The 19,880-nt window shown below is 51.3% G+C and overlaps 1 protein-coding gene across 5 annotated transcripts in view; it reads left to right on the top strand.

Annotated features, from left to right (window-relative positions):
* The window catches only part of LOC147114515 (zinc finger protein 521-like), a 740,808-nt gene extending 723,205 nt beyond the window's left edge, over positions 1 to 17,603 (top strand). For all 5 annotated transcript variants that reach the window (XM_085992240.1, XM_085992239.1, XM_085992237.1 and 2 more), the window contains one exon: positions 16,434 to 17,603. In XM_085992240.1, the coding sequence (XP_085848366.1) occupies positions 16,434 to 16,463 (30 nt within the window). In that variant the 3' untranslated portion in view covers positions 16,464 to 17,603. The remainder of the gene's footprint in view (positions 1 to 16,433) is intronic.
* Positions 17,604 to 19,880: the final 2,277 nt, after the last annotated feature.

The raw sequence follows: 19,880 nt of genomic DNA, 5'->3' as shown, positions 1-19,880 counted from the left end.
TGCACTGTCGGAGGGTCAGTACTGAGGGAGCACCACACTGTCGGAGGGGCAGTAGTGAGGGAGCACTGCACTGTCGGAGGGGCAGTACTGAGGGAGCGCTGCACTGTCGGAGGGCCAGTACTGAGGGAGCACCGCACTGTCGGAGGGGCAGTAGTGAGGGAGCACTGCACTGTCGGAGGGGCAGTACTGAGGGAGCGCTGCACTGTCGGAGGGGCAGTACTGAGGGTGGGCCGCACTGTCGGAGGGGCAGTACTGAGGGAGCACCGCACTGTCGGAGGGGCAGTAGTGAGGGAGCACTGCACTGTCGGAGGGGCAGTACTGAGGGAGCGCTGCACTGTCGGAGGGGCAGTACTGAGGGTGGGCCGCACTGTCGGAGGGGCAGTACTGAGGGAGCACTGCACTGTCAGAGGGGCAGTACTGAGGGAGCGCTGCACTGTCGGAGGGGCAGTACTGAGGGTGGGCCGCACTGTCGGAGGGGCAGTACTGAGGGAGCACTGCACTGTCAGAGGGTCAGTACTGAGGGAGCACCGCACTGTCGGAGGGGCAGTAGTGAGGGAGAACTGCACTGTCGGAGGGGCAGTACTGAGGGAGCGCTGCACTGTCGGAGGGGCAGTACTGAGGGTGGGCCGCACTGTCGGAGGGGCAGTACTGAGGGAGCACTGCACTGTCGGAGGGTCAGTACTGAGGGAGCACCGCACTGTCGGAGGGGCAGTAGTGAGGGAGCACTGCACTGTCGGAGGGGCAGTACTGAGGGAGTGCTGCACTGTCGGAGGGGCAGTACTGAGGGAGTGCTGCACTGTCGGAGGTGCTGTCTTTCAGATGAGACGTTAAACCGAGGCCCCGTCTGCTCTCTCAGGTGGATGTTAAAGATCCCATGGCACTATTTTGAAGAAGAGCAGGGGAGTTCTCCCTGGTGTCCTGGGCCAATATTTATCCCTAAAACAACATCACAAAAAAAAGATTATCTGCTCATTATCTCATTGCTGTGTGTGGCAGCTTGCTGTGCGCAAATTGCTGCCGCGTTTCCTACATTACAACTTCAAAAATGACTTCATTGGCTGTGAAGGGCTTTGGGACGTCCTGAGGTCATGAAAGGCGCTATAGAAATGTGAGTCTCTTCTTTAAAAGTGCAATGCGCGAACGATCGGGCTGTTTCTCATGAGTGAAGTGCAAGGCAGCTTTTAGTCGCAGGCGCGAAGTATTTATTTTTCATGTTCACTCTCCGGTTAATGAGGTGAAATAAAGATGTCCGCCATTTCCATTCACAATAGTCGGGTAGTACATTAGCCAGGCTGTAATAGTGCAGCGTGGCCAGTGGAGGGGACACTTCAGTGAATCTACATGCAACAGTGAGCGTAGTTCATTAATCGCCCATCTGCTTCTGTGAAATATATTACTCCCATATAACAGTGGCCACTTTATTGTCTTCCATTTAGAAAACTGCTATGGTCTAATCAGTACAGTTGTGATTGAAATGAGCTCTTAGAATTTCCTACGTTCTTGGCCTAGGATCACGACAATTAAAGTTAGTGCTCTGTTCAGCTGGTACAACTGGTGTAGCCCACAGTGGGGGAAACTCAAGCCAGTATTTGCACCGTCCAAGGCCTCTCCTGCGTCACCCAGCTGGGTGGGACTGCACTTGTCTGGTGCCATTCTTATCTATCTAATCGTAGCCAGAGAATCACCTGCAACGGCCACCCTTCCCACTCCCGCATCGTTACCTCTGGAGTCCCCCATGGATCTATCCTTGGCCCCCCTCCTGTTTCTCATCTACATGTTGCCCCGCGGCGACATCATCCGAAAACACAGCGTCAGGTTCCACATGTACGCTGACGACACCCAGTTCTATCTCACCACCACTTCTCTCGACCCCTCCACGGTCTCTAAATTGTCAGACTGCTTGTCCGACATCCAGCTCTGGATGAGCAAAGATTGTCTCCAATTAAATATTGGGAAGACCGAAGCCATTGTTTCCGGTCCCCGCCACAAACTCCGTTCCCTAGCCACTGACTCCATCCCTCTCCCTGGTCACTGTCTGAGGCTGAACCACACTGTTCGCAATCTTGACGTCCTATCTGTCGCTGAGCTGAGCTGAGCTTCCGACCCCATATCCTCTCCTTCACCAAGACTGCCTATTTCCACCTCCTTAACATCGCCCATCTCCACCCTCCCTCAGCTCATCTGCTGCTGAAACCCTCGTTCATGTCTTTGTTACCTCCAGACTCACCAACGCTCACCTGACTGATTTTCCATCTTCCACCTTGCGTAGACTTGAGCTCATCCCAAAATCTGCTGCCCCCGTGTCCTCACTCGCATCAAATCCCATCACCCATCACCCCTGTGCTCGCTGACCTACTTTGGCTTCAGGTCTGGCACCGCCTTGATTTTTAAATTCTCATTCTTGTTTTCAAGTCCCTGCATGCCCCCGCCCCTCCCTATCTCTGTAACCTCCTCCAGTCCATACAACCCTCCCTATCTCTGTAACCTCCTCCAGTCCATACAACCCTCCCTATCTCTGTAACCTCCTCCAGCCCGCGCCCCTCACTATCTCTGTAACCTCCTCCAGCCTCCGCCCCTCACTATCTCTGTAACCCCCTCCAGCCCCCGCCCCTCCCTATCTCTGTAACCTCCTCCAGCCTCCGCCCCTCCCTACCTCTGTAACCTCCTCCAACCCCCTACAACCCTCCCTATCTCTGTAACCTCCTCCAACCCCCTACAACCCTCCCTATCTCTGTAACCTCCTCCAGCCTCCGCCCCTCCCTACCTCTGTAACCTCCTCCAACCCCCTACAGCCCTCCCTATCTCTGTAACCTCCTCCAATCCCCTACAACCCTCCCTATCTCTGTAACCTCCTCCAGTCCCTACAACCCTCCCTATCTCTGTAACCTCCTCCAGTCCCCACCCCTCCCTATCTCTGTAACCTCCTCCAGTCCCCACCCCTCCCTATCTCTGTAACCCCCTCCAGCCCCCGCCCCTCCCTATCTCTGTAACCTCCTCCAACCCCCTACAACCCTCCCTATCTCTGTAACCTCCTCCAGCCCTACAACCCTCCCTATCTCTGTAACCTCCTCCAGTCCCCACCCCTCACTATCTCTGTAACCTCCTCCAGCCCTACAACCCTCCCTATCTCTGTAACCTTCTCCAGCCCCCGCCCCTCCCTATCTCTGTAACCTCCTCCAGCCCCCGCCCCTCCCTATCTCTGTAACCTCCTCCAGCCCTACAACCCTCCCTATCTCTGTAACCTCCTCCAGCCCTACAACCCTCCCTATCTCTGTAACCTCCTCCAGCCCCCGCCCCTCCCTATCTCTGTAACCTCCTCCAGCCCCCGCCCCTCCCTATCTCTGTAACCTCTTCCAGTCCTTATGCAAGCCCAGAAAAAGATCACAGCCTCATTTGCTTACCTTAATGAAAATTTGTTCCCAAAGAAATCCTATATTCTCTCATCGATTTAATCTTCCAACCAATTGCTGATATTTGATATGCACAGCCACCAACATGACTTTAGAACAAACAGTCTTGAAGGAAAGCCTACCTCTAAAACCAACTGTCATGATTCGTAGCTATTTCCCTGGCCTGCAAATCATTCTTTACAGACTTAGCTTTTCATTCCTCTTCAATGGCAGGCTTGGCCATGAAACTTTCCCTTATCTCTGTAACCTCCTCCAGCCTCTACACCCCTCCCTATCTCCGTAACCTCCTCCAGCCCCTACAACCCTCCCTATCTCCGTAACCTCCTCCAGCCTCTACACCCCTCCCTATCTCCGTAACCTCCTCCAGCCCCTACAACCCTCCCTATCTCCGTAACCTCCTCCAGCCTCTACACCCCTCCCTATCTCTGTAACCTCCTCCAGCCCTACAACCCTCCCTATCTCTGTAACCTCCTCCAGCCTCTACACCCCTCCCTATCTCCGTAACCTCCTCCAGCCCCTACAACCCTCCCTATCTCCGTAACCTCCTCCAGCCCCTACAACCCTCCCTATCTCCGTAACCTCCTCCAGCCTCTACACCCCTCCCTATCTCCGTAACCTCCTCCAGCCCTACAACCCTCCCTATCTCTGTAACCTCCTCCAGCCTCTACACCCCTCCCTATCTCCGTAACCTCCTCCAGCCCCTACAACCCTCCCTATCTCCTTAACCTCCTCCAGCCCCTACAACACTCCCTATCTCCGTAACCTCCTCCAGCCTCTACACCCCTCCCTATCTCTGTAACCTCCTCCAGCCCTACAACCCTCCCTATCTCCGTAACCTCCTCCAGCCTCTACACCCCTCCCTATCTCCGTAACCTCCTCCAGCCCTACAACCCTCCCTATCCCTGTAACCTCCTCCAGCCCTACAACCCTCCCTATCTCTGTAACCTCCTCCAGCCTCTACACCCCTCCCTATCTCCGTAACCTCCTCCAGCCTCTACACCCCTCCCTATCTCTGTAACCTCCTCCAGCCCCTACAACCCTCCCTATCTCTGTAACCTCCTCCAGCCCCTACAACCCTCCCTATCTCCGTAACCTCCTCCAGCCCTACAACCCTCCCTATCTCTGTAACCTCCTCCAGCCTCTACACCCCTCCCTATCTCTGTAACCTCCTCCAGCCCCTACAACCCTCCCTATCTCTGTAACTTCCTCCAGCCCTACACCCCTCCCTATCTCCGTAACTTCCTCCAGCCCTACACCCCTCCCTATCTCTGTAACCTCCTCCAGCCCCTACAACCCTCCCTATCTCTGTAACTTCCTCCAGCCCCTACAACCCTCCCTATCTCTGTAACCTCCTCCAGCCCCTACACCCCTCCCTATCTCTGTAACCTCCTCCAGCCCCTACAACCCTCCCTATCTCTGTAACCTCCTCCAGCCCCTACACCCCTCCCTATCTCTGTAACCTCCTCCAGCCCCTACACCCCTCCCTATCTCTGTAACCTCCTCCAGCCCCTACAACCCTCCCTATCTCTGTAACCTCCTCCAGCCCTACACCCCTCCCTATCTCTGTAACCTCCTCCAGCCCTACACCCCTCCCTATCTCTGTAACCTCCTTCAGCCCCTACAACCCTCCCTATCTCTGTAACTTCCTCCAGCCCTACACCCCTCCCTATCTCTGTAACCTCCTCCAGCCCCTACAACCCTCCCTATCTCTGTAACCCCCTCCAGCCCTACAACCCTCCCTATCTCTGTAACCTCTTCCAGCCCTACAACCCTCCCTATCTCTGTAACTTCCTCCAGCCCTACACCCCTCCCTATCTCTGTAACCTCCTCCAGCCCCTACAACCCTCCCTATCTATGTAACCTCCTCCAGCCCTACAACCCTCCCTATCTCTGTAACCTCCTCCAGCCCTACAACCCTCCCTATCTCTGTAACCTCTTCCAGCCCTACAACCCTCCCTATCTATGTAACCTCTTCCAGCCCTACAACCCTCCCTATCTCTGTAACCTCCTTCAGCCCCTACAACCCTCCCTATCTCTGTAACTTCCTCCAGCCCTACACCCCTCCCTATCTCTGTAACCTCCTCCAGCCCTACAACCCTCCCTATCTCTGTAACCTCCTCCAGCCCTACAACCTGCCCTATCTATGTAACCTCTTCCAGCCCTACAACCCTCCCTATCTCCGTAACCTCCTCCAGCCCTACAACCCTCCCTATCTCCGTAACCTCCTCCAGCCCTTCAATCCTCCCTATCTATGTAACCTCTTCCAGCCCTACAACCCTCCCTAGCTCTGTAACCTCCTCCAGCCCTTCAATCCTCCCTATCTATGTAACCTCTTCCAGCCCTACAACCCTCCCTATCTCTGTAACCTCCTCCAGCCCTACAAACCTCCCTATCTCTGTAACCTCCTCCAGCCCTACAAACCTCCCTATCTATGTAACCTCCTCCAGCCCCTACAACCCTCCCTATCTCCGTAACCTCCTCCAGCCCCTACAACCCTCCCTATCTCTGTAACCTCCTCCAGCACTACAACCCTCCCTATCTCTGTAACCTCCACCAGCCCCCGCCCCTCCCTATCTCTGTAACCTCCTACAGCCCCTACAACCCTCCCTATCTCTGTAACTTCCTCCAGCCTTACAACCCTCCCTAGCTCTGTAACCTCTTCCAGCCCTACAATCCTCCCTATCTCTGTAACCTCTTCCAGCCCTACAACCCTCCCTATCTATGGAACCTCCTCCGGCCCCTACAACCTTCCCTAGCTCTGTAACCTCCTCCAGCCCTTCAATCCTCCCTATCTATGTAACCTCTTCCAGCCCTACAACCTTCCCTAGCTCTGTAACCTCCTCCAGCCCTACAACCCTCCCTATCTCTGTAACCTCCTCCAGCCCTACAACCCTCCCTATCTCTGTAACCTCCTCCAGCCCTACAACCCTCCCTATCTCTGTAACCTCCTCCAGCCCTACAAACCTCCCTATCTCTGTAACCTCCTCCAGCCCTACAAACCTCCCTATCTATGTAACCTCCTCCAGCCCCTACAACCCTCCCTATCTCCGTAACCTCCTCCAGCCCCTACAACCCTCCCTATCTCCGTAACCTCCTTCAGCCCCTACAACCCTCCCTATCTCCGTAACCTCCTCCAGCCCCTACAACCCTCCCTATCTCCGTAACCTCCTCCAGCCCCTACAACCCTCCCTATCTCTGTAACCTCCTTCAGCCCCTACAACCCTCCCTATCTCTGTAACCTCCTCCAGCACTACAACCCTCCCTATCTCTGTAACCTCCACCAGCCCCCGCCCCTCCCTATCTCTGTAACCTCCTACAGCCCTACAACCCTCCCTATCTCTGTAACCTTCTCCAGCCCTACAACCCTCCCTACCTCTGTAACCTCCTCCAGCCCCTACAACCCTCCCTGTCTCTGTAACTTCCTCCAGCCTTACAACCCTCCCTAGCTCTGTAACCTCTTCCAGCCCTACAATCCTCCCTATCTATGTAACCTCCTCCAGCCCCTACAATCCTCCCTATCTCTGTAACCTCTTCCAGCCCTACAATCCTCCCTGTCTATGTAACCTCCTCCAGCCCCTACAATCCTCCCTATCTCTGTAACTTCCTCCAGCCCTACAACCCTCCCTATCTCTGTAACCTCCTCCGGCCCTACAACTCTCCCTATCTCTGTAACCTCCTCCAGCCCCACAACCCTCCCTATCTTTGTAACCTCCTCCAGCCCCTACAACCCTCCCTATCTCTGTAACCTCCTCCAGCCCTACAACCCTCCCTATCTCTGTAACCTCCTCCAGCCCTACAACCCTCCCTATCTCTGTAACCTCCTCTGGCCCCTACAACCCTCCCTATCTCTGTAACCTCCTCCAGCCCTACAACCCTCCCTATCTCTGTAACCTCCTCCGGCCCCTACATCCCTCCGAGATCTCGGTGCTCCTCCAATCCTGCGCGCAGTAGTGCTGTTGCAATCCTGCTCCTCAAGGCACCACATATAAAAAAAAACTTCCAAGATTGACGAGTGCCTCCACCAATCCCTTTATGGACCGCTGATCCGGCTACTCGTAGAATCATAGATTCATACAGCACAGCAAGAGGCCATTCGGCCCATCGTGCCTGTGCCGGCTCTTTGAAAGAGCTCTCCAATTAGTCCCACTCCATCTTCCATTTCCCCACAGTCCTGCAAATTTTTCCTTTTTAAGTATTTATCCAATTCCCTTTTGAAAGTCACTATTGAATCTGCTTCCACCGCCCTTTCAGGCAGCGCATTCCAGATCACAACAACTCGCTGCGTAAAAAAAATTCTCTTCATCGCCCCCTCTGGTTCTTTTGCCAATTATCTTAAATCTGTGTCCTCTGGTGACCGACCCTCCTGCCAGTAGAAACAGTTTCTCCTTATTTACTCTGTCAAAACCCTTCATGATTTTGAACACTTCTATTAAATCTCCCCTTTACCTTCTCTGTTCCAACGAGAACAATCCCAGATTCTCCAATCTCTCCACAGAACTGAAGCCCCTCATCTCTGGGACCATACTAGTAAATCTCCTCTGCACCCTCTCCAAGGCCTTGACATCCTTCCTAAAGTCTGGTGCTCAGAATTGGACACACTACTCCAGCTCAGGCCTAACCAGTGATTTATAAAGGTTTAGCCTAACTTCCTTGCTTTAGTACTCTATGGGGGAAAAATTCAGTATCGCCCCGTTTGGGACGTCGTTATCGGCCGTGCGCAAAGTTCAGCGCCTGGCGCTAATTATCGCCTCTGACAGCAAACTTGGCTTTTATCGCCCCTGGAGGTGATTGGAGCACTAAATCAGGCGCTTCACACCTGTCTTAAGGTGCAAAGGCCGAGCAGCGAGGCGCTACCTCAGAGCGCTGGCGAAGCAAGGAAGGGCAAATCAAAATGAACCTGCAAAGTGCAGCTCAGTACCCAAAACTCCTTCACACAGCGTTGAATCTCTCCAGAAGTCTCTCTCTCTCTCAGAATGCGTGGTGCACAAATGTCACAGACAAAAAAAGGCAGGAAGCGGTCACCTTTAAATAGCGCTCCCCCAGTCCCTTTCTGACTGCAAAACGCTCCCCTCAACCTGTCGTTGCTAGCGGCAGGCGGTAAGGAAGGGGGCGCCACTCAATATCCGGTCTGGGGCGCTACCGGCGCATTGCGCACTCGACTGACGTCACGATCTGCTGGCGCAGGAGATCATAGCGGTAGTGTTTAGCGCCGCCGCAAAATGTCTAGTTAATTTCGCAAGCGGCACAAACATCGCCGCGCCCGGGCGCCAGTTGCTTTGCGCCCCATTAGCGCCCTCTTAAGGCGCTAACGGGAGGCGCAAACAACTGAATTTTTCCCTCTTTGTTTCTATTTATAAAGCCCAGGATCCCGTATGCTTCTCAACCTGCCCTGCCACCTTCAAAGATTTGTGTGCATACACCCCCAGGTCTCTCTGTTCCTGCACCCCTGTTAAATGTGTAGACCAGGTATTGTAGGTCAGCTCTGCTCTGAGCTGCCAAATTCCCCAGAGGGGTCCTGGAACATGCTTTAGGTCCCTCATTTACATACACAATGAGCCGTCACCCCCTGCGCTCGCTGACCTACAGGGGCTCCCACCCTGGCAACGCCTTGATTTAAAAATTCTCATCCTTGTTTTCAAATCCATCCATGGCCTCGCCCCTCCCTATCTCTGTAACCTCCTCCAGCCCCTACAACCCTCCCTATCTCCGTAACCCCCTCCAGCCCCTACAACCCTCCCTATCTCTGTAACCTCCTCCAGCCCCTACAACCCTCCCTATCTCCGTAACCTCCTCCAGCCCCTACAACCCTCTCTACCTCCATAACCTCCTCTAGCCCTACAACCCTCCCTATCTCCGTAACCTCCTCCAGCCCCTACAACCCTCCCTATCTCCGTAACCTCCTCCAGCCCCTACAACCCTCTCTACCTCCATAACCTCCTCTAGCCCTACAACCCTCCCTATCTCCGTAACCTCCTCCGGCCCTACAACCCTCCCTATCTCCGTAACCTCCTCCAGCTCTACAACCTTTCCTATCTCTGTAACCTCCTCTAGCTCTACAACCCTCCCTATCTCTGTACTCTCCTCCAGCCCTACAACCCTCCCTATCTCTGTAACTCCTCTAGCCCTACAACCCTCCCTATCTCCGTAACCTCCTCCAGTCCCTACAACCCTCCCTATCTCAGTAACCTCCTCTAGCCCTACAACCCTCCCTATCTCTGTAACCTCCTCTAGCCCTACAACCCTCCCTATCTCCGCAACCTCCTCTAGCCCTACAACCCTCCCTATCTCTGTAACCTCCTCCAGCCCCTACAACCCTCCCTAACTCAGTAACCTCCTCTAGCCCTACAACCCTCCCTATCTCCGTAACCTCCTCCAGCCCCTACAACCCTCCCTATCTCAGTAACCTCCTCTAGCCCTACAACCCTCCCTATCTCTGTAACCTCCTCCAGCCCTACAACCCTCCCTACCTCCGTAACCCCCTCCAGCCCCTACAACCCTCCCTAACTCTGTAACCTCCTCTAGCCCTACAACCCTCCCTATCTCCGTAACCTCCTCCAGCCCTACAACCCTCCCTATCTCCGTAACCCCCTCCAGCCCCTACAACCCTCCCTATCTCCGTAACCTCCTCCAGCCCTACCCTCCCTATCTCTGTAACCTCCTCCAGCCCTACAACCCTCCCTATCTCCGTAACCTCCTCCAGCCCTACAACCCTCCCTATCTCCGTAACCTCCTCCAGCCCTACAACCCTCCCTATCTCCGTAACCCCCTCCAGCCCCTACAACCCTCCCTATCTCTGTAACCTCCTCCAGCCCTACAACCCTCCCTATCTCTGTAACCTCCTCCAGCCCTACAACCCTCCGAGATCTCTCCACTTCTCCAGTTCTGACCTCGATTTCCTTTGTCTCACCATTGGTGGCCGTGCCTTCAGCTGCCTGGGCCCTAAGCTCTGGAATTCCCTCCCTAAATCTCTCCGCCTCTCTCACCTCCACACGAGCCTCCTCCCACCCCTCTTCACCTCACCCTATCAGCATGTCCTTCTATTCCTTTCTGCCTCATGTGTTTATCCAGCTTCCCCTTAAATGCATCGATACTATTCGCCTCAACCACTGCCTGTGGTAGCGAGTTCCACATTCTCACCACTCTCTGGGTAAAGAAGTTTCTCCTGAATTCCCTATTGGATTTATTGCTGACTTTCTTATATCATCTGTAGCTCTGCCCCAACTAACTCAGCACAGGCTGGGGAGCTGATCCTGCGATCTTCTTGCTCTTCATTCACTCAGAATTCTACAGGCGAGGATGGTGCCGGGCACTGGGGAATTTTAGCTATGAGGAAAGATTGGATCGGCTGGGGTTGTTATCTTTGGCACAGAGGAGGCTGAGGGGAGATTTAATTGAGGTGTATAAAATTATGAGGGGCCTAGATAGAGTGGATAGGAAGGACCTATTTCCCTTAGCAGAGGGGTCAATAACCAGGGGGCAGAGATTTAAAGTAATTGGTGGAAGGATTAGAGGGGAGTTGAGGAGAACTTTGCTCACCCAGAGGGTGGTGGGGGTCTGGAACTCACTGCCTGAAAGGGTGGGAGAGGCAGAAACCTTCATCACATTTAAAAAAGTACTTGGATATGCATTTGAAGTGCCGTAACCTACAGGGCTACGAAGCAAGAGTGGGAAAGTGGGATGAGGCTGGAGAGCTCTTTGTCGGCCGGCACGGACACGATGGGCCGAATGGCCTCCTTCTGTGCCCAAAATTTCTATGATTCTATGATTCTTTACAATCAGCCACTTGCTGCCTAAACCTGTAGAGCCATTAGGGAAGATTTTTTTTAAAGTAATGTCGCGCCCGTATGGAAAATAAAGTGAAATGGGTTCTCCTGGTGGTTGGTCAGACACTCGGAAGTGCATTAGGCGATGCTGACTCTCCGTAACATCGCCCGTCTCTGCCCCGGCCTCAGCCCATCCGCTGCTGAAACCCTCATCCATGCCTTTGTTACCTCCGGACTTGACTATTCCAACACACTCCTGGCCGGCCTCCCACATTCCACCCTATGTAAACTTGAGGTCATCCAAAACTCGGCTGCCCGTGTCCTAACTCGCACCAAGTCCCCGTTCGCCCATCAACCCCTGTGCTCGCTGACCTACATTGGCTCCCAGTACGACAACACATAGATTTCAAAATTCTCATCCTTGTTTTCAAATCCCTCCATGGCCTCACCCCTCCCTATCTCTGTAACCTCCTCCAGCCCCACAACAACCCCCCCAAGATATCTGCACTCCTCTAATTCTGGCCTCTTGAGCATCCTTGATTATAATCGCTCAACCATTGGCGGCCGTGCCTTCTGTTGCCGAGGCCCTAAGCTCTGGAATTCCCTCCCTAAACCTCTCCGCCTCTCTCTCCTTCTTTAAGATGCTCCTTAAAACCTACCTCTTTGACCAAGCTTTTGGTCACCTGTCCTACTATCTCCTTGGGACATTTTACTACGTTAAAGGCGCTCTATAAATGCAAGTTGTTGTTGTTGTTGTAGTGCTCCTACTAGTAGTGACACTAAGTGGCAAGTCTCTCGTGGGCTCTCAAACTCAGAATAGCTCTTGCCAATGGCGGAACAGCCAGAGTTTTGCAAACAGTCTCTTCCCCATAAACGTTGGGTTTCCTGCCACGCGCTGGCGGTTTCTGACAGACGGCCATTCTGGAAGCAGATTTAAATAAGCTACTTTTATTTATTTTATTTATTTAAGTGTGGGCGGCATTACCCTTTTTAAAAAAAAGGTTTAAGGTGACTGGCAAAAGAACCAGAGGCAACGTGAGGAAAACCTTTTTACTCAACGAGTGGTTGGGATTTGGAACGAGCTTCCTGATCGGGAGGTGGCTACAGATTCAATAGGAGCCTTCAAAAGGGAATTGGATAAATAACATAAGAACATAAGGACATAAGAAATAGGAGCTGGAGTCGGCCATTCGGCCCCTCGAGCCTGCTCCGCCATTCAATAAGATCATGGCTGATCTTCGACCTCAACTCCACTTTCCCGCCCGATCGCCATATCCCTCGATTCCCCTAGAGTCCAAAAATCTAATAATCTCTGTCTTGATTATACTCAATGACTCAGCATCCACAGCCCTCTGGGGCAGAGAATTCCAAAGATTCACCACCCTCCGAGTGAAGAAATTCCTCCTCATCTCAGTCTTAAATGGCCGACCCCTTATCCTGAGACTAGTTCTAGACTCTCCAGCCAGGGGAAACATCCTTTCAGCATCTACCCTGTCAATCCCCCTCAGAATCTTATGTTTCAATGAGATCACCTCTCATTCTTCTAAACTCCAGAGAGTATCGGCCCATTCTACACAATCTCTCCTCATAGGACAACCCTCTCATCCCAGGAATCAATCTAGTGAACCTTCGTTGCACCGCCCCAATGGGCCAAATGGCTTCATTCTGCACTGATCGGTGAAAGATAGACTTGCATTTCTGTAGCGCCTTTCATCACCTCAGGACGTCCCAAAGCCCTTCACAGCCAACGAAGTACTTTGGAAGTGTAGTCACTGTGGTAATGTACGTAGCTACGACTCTGTTTAATCCTCCACTTTTCCCTTCCTCTTTTTTAACAGAATGATAAGTCTGTATTAGCTTCAAATAATTTGGCACTGCTTCGGAATTCCACTGTTTGTTTGCATGAATAGCTTCTCCTTGTGTCATCTAACAAATTAATTAAAATGTTCATGAATGAGACAAACTCAGCAAAACTGCTCATTAAATAGATATTAGCCCTTATTTCATTAGAGCAGGGTATCATTCCATTCAGAGTTAAGTGAGTTTGGGACACCAGCATTCATCGTACCATATCCAAGCTCAATATCATAGAATCACACAGCACAGGAGGAGGCCATTCGGCCCATCGTGCCTGTGCCGGCTCTTTGAAAGAGCTCTCCGATTAGTCCCACTCCCCCCTCGCACTTTCGATTGTCAGTGACAGTATCAGCTGTGGCTCACTTGGTAACACACTCGCCTCTGAGTCAGAAGGTTGTGGGTTCTAAGTCCCACTTCAGGGACTTGAGCACATAAAGCTAGGCTGACACTCCCAATACAGTGCTGGGGGAGTGCTGCCCTGTCGGAGATGGAGCTTTTCAGATAAGACGTTAAACCGTCTGTTCTCTCAGGTGGACGTAAAAGATCCCATGGCACTATTTCAAAGAAGAGCTGCGGAGGTGTCCTGGCCAATATTTTTATCCCTCAACCAACATAACAAAAAACAGACTATCTGGTAATTATCACATTGCTGTTTGTGGGAGCTTGCTGTGCGCAAATGGGCTGCCGCGTTTCCCACATTACAACAGTGCTTACACGTCAAAAAGTACTTCATTGGCTGTGAAGCGCTTTGAGACGTCCGGTGGTCGTGAAAGGCCCTATAGAAATGCAAGTCTTTCTTTCTTGCCTGTTTCACTGTAATTGATTTTCCATTAGGAACCATTTCCACTTAGCTAGAAAATAAACAACAGAGAAAGAAAAACACTCCCAGAGCTTGGGAACTTGGAGGTGGTGGTGTTCCCGTGCGCCTGCTGCCCTTGTCCTTCTAGGCGGTAGAGGTCGCGGGTTTGGGAGGTGCTGCCGAAGGAACCTTGGCTGCGCATCTCCTTATGAGAGTAGAGGCAAACAGGTGGAGAACAATCTCAAAGCTTTGTCGTTAAGCCTCGGCAATATAGAGGTTAAAGTGAATTGCTAACTATTGGGTATATTTTGAGCCACGTGACATATTTGACATAGTTAAGTAATTAACTCATTGATTGATTAGAATGCATGTCACCCATTTTGCTGGCTATGTGGCCAGATATGCACTGGAGACGGGGGGGGGAAATTCAGTTGCTTTGCGCTTCCTGTTAGCGCCTGAAGAGGGCGCTAATGGGACGCAAAGCAACTAGCGCCCGGGCGCGGCGATGTTTGTGCCGCTCGCGAAATTGACCAGACATTTTGCGGCGGCGCTAACCACTACCGCCACGATCTCCTGCGCCCGCAGATCATGACGTCAGTCGAGCGTGCAATGCCCCGGTAGCGCCCCGGACCGGATATTGAGTGGCGCCCCCTGCCTTACCGCCTGCCGCTAGCAACGACAGGTTGAGGGGAGCGTTTTGCAGTCGGGAAGGGACTGGGGGAGCGCTATTTAAAGGCGACCGCTTCCTGCCTTTTTTTGTCGGTGATATTTTTGCACCACGCATTCTGAGAGAGAGAGAGACTTCTGGAGAGATTCAACGCTGTGTGAAGGAGTTTTGGGTACTGAGCAGCACTTTGCAGGTTCATTTTGATTTGACCTTCCTTGCATCGATTTAGAAGAGACTGTGGGGGCTGCACTCTGAGCTCTTTCCCTGGGCCTCTCCATTGTTCTTTCCAGCAGATTTGATGTACAGGTCTCTCCAGGCCGAGATTCAAGGCTGCAATGAGCAGGGTGTGGATGGAGAGCAAGATCGACCCTCCCCTTTAAGAACTGGCTGGCGCCATTGTGACTGACATAACATGAGCTTCGCTAGCGCTCTGAGGTAGCGCCTTGCTCCTCGGCGTTAGTGCCTTAAGAGAGGTGTGTAGCGCCTGATTTAGCGCTCCAATCACCTCCAGAGGTGATAGAAGCCAAGTTTGCAGTCGGGAGTGATAATTAGCGCCAGGCGCTAAACTTTGCCCGGGGCGATATGGAATTTCTCCCCCAAGAGGTTTAAATGCTTTAAAGAAAAGGTGAAATATAGTATTGGCATTCGGCTGTCACGATACTTGAGGAGCATCTCAATAAACTCAGCCCAAACGTAGATGAGTATTTAATAAAGCTATAGTTAATGACCCAGCCAGGTATAGGGTAGATAAAGAGAAACTTTTTCTGCTGGTGGAACTTACCGCTCTAGAACCGTTCCCCAGCAAAAGCCATGCAACTGAAAGAGAAGAGAAAACAAGGAAAGACACTGCAGATACCTGGGGCGATTTTAACCCTACTCGCTGAGCAGGAACCAACGGGCGGGTGGGCAGTTAAAGTCACTCTGGCTCTCACCTGTCCGAAAGCCGCCACGATCGCAACGTCTGCGATTTTAACCCGCTCTCCTGAGCAGGCAGCAAGGACACCCGCCCGGAGCCAACGGGGTCCTTCTTTACACAGGCGTGTTGCAACCCAATGACATCATTGAGAGAGACACGACTGTAAAGACCCTCGCAACATTCAAGAAGCATTTAGATGAGCACTTGAAACGCCATAGCACACAAGGCTACGGACCAAATGCTGGAAAATGGGATTAGAATAGACAGGGCTTAAAGGCCGGCGCGGACATGATGGGCCGAAGGGCCTCTTTCTGTGCTGTATAACTCTATGACTCTATAAAGAAAGACTTGCATTTCTATAGCGCCTTTTACAACCTCAGGACATCCCAAAGTACCTTTTGAAGTGTAGTCACTGTTGTAATGTAGGAAACGCGGCAGCAACGCGCACAGCAAGCTCCCACAAACAGCAATGTGACAATGACCAGATAATCTGTTTTAGTGATGTTGCTTGAAGGATAAATATTGGCCCAGGACACTGGGGAATAACTCCCCTGCTCGTCTTTGAAATAGTGCCATGGGATCTTTTACATCCACCCGAGAGAGCAGACGGGGCCTCGGTTTAACGTCTCATCTGAAAGACAGCACCTCCGACAGTGCGGCACTCCCTCAGCACTGCACTAGGAGTGTCAGCCTAGATTTTTGTGCTCAAGTCCCTGGAGTGGGGACTATGAAACCGCAACCTTCTGACTCAGTGGCGAGGGTGCTGCCCACTGAGCCACTGGCTGACTGTAATTAGAATTCAGGCCTGAGCGGCGAATCCACCTGAAGTTAAAATCGGGGCCACAGTTGGCAGCAGTAACAGTGAACTATGCGTAACAATTTCGCTCCCCCTCGAGAGCAGGTGCGGTACGATCGCTGCTACGCGCCAAACCATTGTTATTGCCAAAATAAGTGTGTGCTGAGCGGACGTGTAGTTAAAAAAACTCACCTCAACGTATAATTTCCTTTTTTGTTTTTACAGAACCATGCAATGACACAACACAGCAGTTAGTGATACGACACGGTGCCAAACAGCTTGCTTCGGGAAGGCGACATCACTGAAAGTATCCGACTTTCTCACTCTTTGCACGAGAATGTTTTCAAAGACGGACATTTTGGAGAGAGGGGGAAAAAAAAGCATTGTATTATAATATAAAAACACACACACAACTTGCATCAGACAAAATAATAGATTTTTTTTCATGTTGTTTGACCCTTTAAGGCAACATACAGATTTTCTCTCTGTGTGTATATATACTATATATAGTATATATAAAGTGTTACACATGCGTTATGTTACTGATCCCTTTGGCCAGTCCAAAGCTGACTCATTTCCCTCTCCCCCCCCCCCACCCCGCCCCCCCGCCAACAAACATGGACCGTACTTGTGGGCATTGCCATAATACCAATAGCATTACCATACATGTGATAGATGTAATGTATAGCAAACATCAAGCCTTTCCTTATAGAAATCATTGGCGGCTCCTTGTGTTCAAACTTTCTTTAACAAAATTCTGTACAATCAACTTTCCAGTCAAATTAAAACATGCTTATCCATAACTGTTATTAGTGTTTATTCTGCTGTTTGAAACTGGATTTTACTGGAATTACTGTGTTCATATTAAGAAATAAACTCATGTATCATTGACGTGCTTTTTTTAAAATTGTTTTTCGATGGTTAGCTGCTTAAGGGTTCAAGGAGACCTTGGAAACCAGCAAGACACATCCCCCAGCCCTGCGCGCCCCCCGCCCGCACCCCCCCACCTCTCCTCCCTCCCCGACCTTCGACCCTGCCACCTCTCCTCCCCTCCCCGTCAGATGTCCTGGAGTGCATGACCCGTAACTAATACAGTGTGGGTGCCAATTTATGCTACTGTGACATACGGACATACAAGCTGCAGTTTTCAAATTTCTTTTTCTAAGCGCTGTAGGTATAATGGAGCAGTGCGTACACCAGCGAGGCACGGGCGGCAGGTTTGCATTGTTCAAAGTGAAGTCACGAAGGCCCCCTGTGCCCACTATGGGTATAAATAAACAACCGGGGAGACTTATAGTATTGTACATTAGATACTTTGGTTTTCAAAATTGACATGGTACAGTAAGTCTTGTAGCCTCTGGGTTTCTCCTTTAAATAAACAAGATTTCAACAATTCTAGATTGTTTCTTGTCTTATTTAGCAATAAAACAACAACTTGTATTTATATAGCGCCTTTAACACAGTAAAAACGTCCCAAGGCGCTTCACAGGAGCGATTGTCAGACCAGAGTTTGACACCGAGCCACGTAAGGAGATATTAGGACAGGTGACCAAAAGCTCGGTCAAAGGGGCTTTAAGGAGAGAGAGGTATAAAGGCGGAGAGGTTTAGGGAGGGAATTCCAGAGCTTGGGGGCCCAGGCAGCTGAAGGCACGGCCGCCAATGGCGGAGCAAAGGAAATCGGGGGATGCTCAAGAGGCCAGAATTGGGGGAGCGCAGAGATCTCGGAGGGTTGTAGGAGCTGGAGGAGGTTCCAGAGACAGGGAGTGAGCGAGGCCGTGGAGGGATTTGAACACGAGGGTGAGAATTTTAAACTCTATATGGGTTGCTGGACTGGGAGCCAATGAAAGTCAGCGAGCACACTAATGCAACTAATTTTTTAAAAAGCTAAAAGAAAACACGAATGATCTTTTTCTCCCCAAGTACTAAATTCATTTAAATAAGGAAGAAGTCCCACCTGATGCAGAATTAACAATCGACACACTTGCTCTCCCAGTGAAGATTTAAACAAAAAACTTTAGAGGCAATTTTAACCCTGCTCACCTGGCGAGAACTGGGTGGCCGGACAGTTAAAACTGCCCCCTTCCCACTGGGGCCTTCCCTCATCTCGGAGTCTGATGGTTACATAAAAACTTAAGAAATAGGAGCAGGAGTAGGCCATTCGGCCCCTCGAGCCTGCTCCGCCATTCAATACGAGCATGGCTGATCATCCAAATTCAGTACCCTGTCCCTGCTTTCTCCCCATATCCCTTGATCCCTTTAGCCTTAAGAAATATATCTAACTCCTTCTTGAATATATTTAATGAATTGGCCTCAACTGCCTTCTCTGGTAGAGAATTCCACAGGTTCACCACTCTCTGGGTGAAGAAATTCCTCATCATCTCTGTCCTAAATGGCCTACCCCTTATCCTTAGACTGTGACCCCTGGTTCTGGACTCCCTCGCCATCGGGAACATCCTTCCTGCATCTTGTCTGTCTAGTCCTGTTAGAATTTTATAAGTTTCAATGAGATCCCCTCTCATTCTTCTAAACTCCAGCGAGTATAAGCCCAATCGACCCAATCTCTCCTCATACGTCATTCCTGCCATCCCAGGTATCAGTCTGGTGAATCTTTGCTGCACTCCCTCCTTGGCAAGAACATCCTTCCTCAGATAAGGCGACCAAAACTGCACACAATACTCAAGGTGTGGTCTCACCAAGGCCCTGTACAACTGCAGCAAGACATCCTTGTTCCTGTACTCAAACCCTCTTGCTACGAAGGCCAACATACCATTTGCCTTCTTAACCGACTGCTGCACCTGCATGCTCACCTTCAGCGACTGGTGCACAAGGACACCCAGGTCTCATTGCACTTCCCCTTCTCCCAATCTATTGCCGTTCAGATAATAATCTGCCTTCCTGTTTGCATCTGCCCAATCACCCAACCTGTCCAAATCATACTGGAGTTTCTCGGCATCCTCCTCACAGCACACACGCCCACCCAGCTTTGTGTCGTCTGCAAACTTGGAGATATTACATCTAGGGGGAGAAATTCGGTATCGCCCCATTTGGGGCACAATTATCGGCCGTGCGCAAAGATTAGCGCCTGGCGCTAATTATCGCCTCCGACTGCAAACTTGGCTTTTATCGCCCCTGGAGGTGATTGGAGCACTAAATCAGGCGCTTCACACCTGTCTTAAGGCGCTAAGACCGAGGAGCGAGGAGCTACCTCAGAGCGCTGGCGAAGCTCATGTGATGTCAGTCAGCAATGGAACACAGACACACTCCTTAAAGGGGAGCTCTGATGAATGGTCATCGACCTGAAACGTTAACTCTGTTTCTCTCTTCACAGATGCTGCTTGACCTGCTGAGTTTCTCCTGCATTTTCTGTTTTTATCTTAAAGGGGAGGGTTTATCTTGGTCTCCATCCACAGCCTGCTCATTGCAGCCTTGAATCTCGGCCTGGAGAGATCTGTACATCAAATCTGCTGGAAAGAACAATGGAGAGACCCAGGGAAAGAGCTCAGTGTGCAGCCCCCATAGTCTCTTCTAAATAGATACAAGGAAGGGCAAATCAAAATGAACCTGCAAAGTGCTGCTCAGTACCCAAAACTCCTTCACACAGCGTTGAATCTCTCCAGAAGTCTCTCTATCTCTCAGAATGCGTGGTGCAAAAATGTCACCAACAAAAAAAGG

This window comes from Somniosus microcephalus, chromosome 7 (assembly GCF_052327205.1).
Source record: "Somniosus microcephalus isolate GS21.2 chromosome 7, FLI_Smic_1.0, whole genome shotgun sequence".
Lineage (NCBI taxonomy): Eukaryota > Metazoa > Chordata > Chondrichthyes > Squaliformes > Somniosidae > Somniosus > Somniosus microcephalus.
Note: the sequence above shows the minus strand (reverse complement) of the source record. Positions and strands in the feature narration are given on the sequence as shown.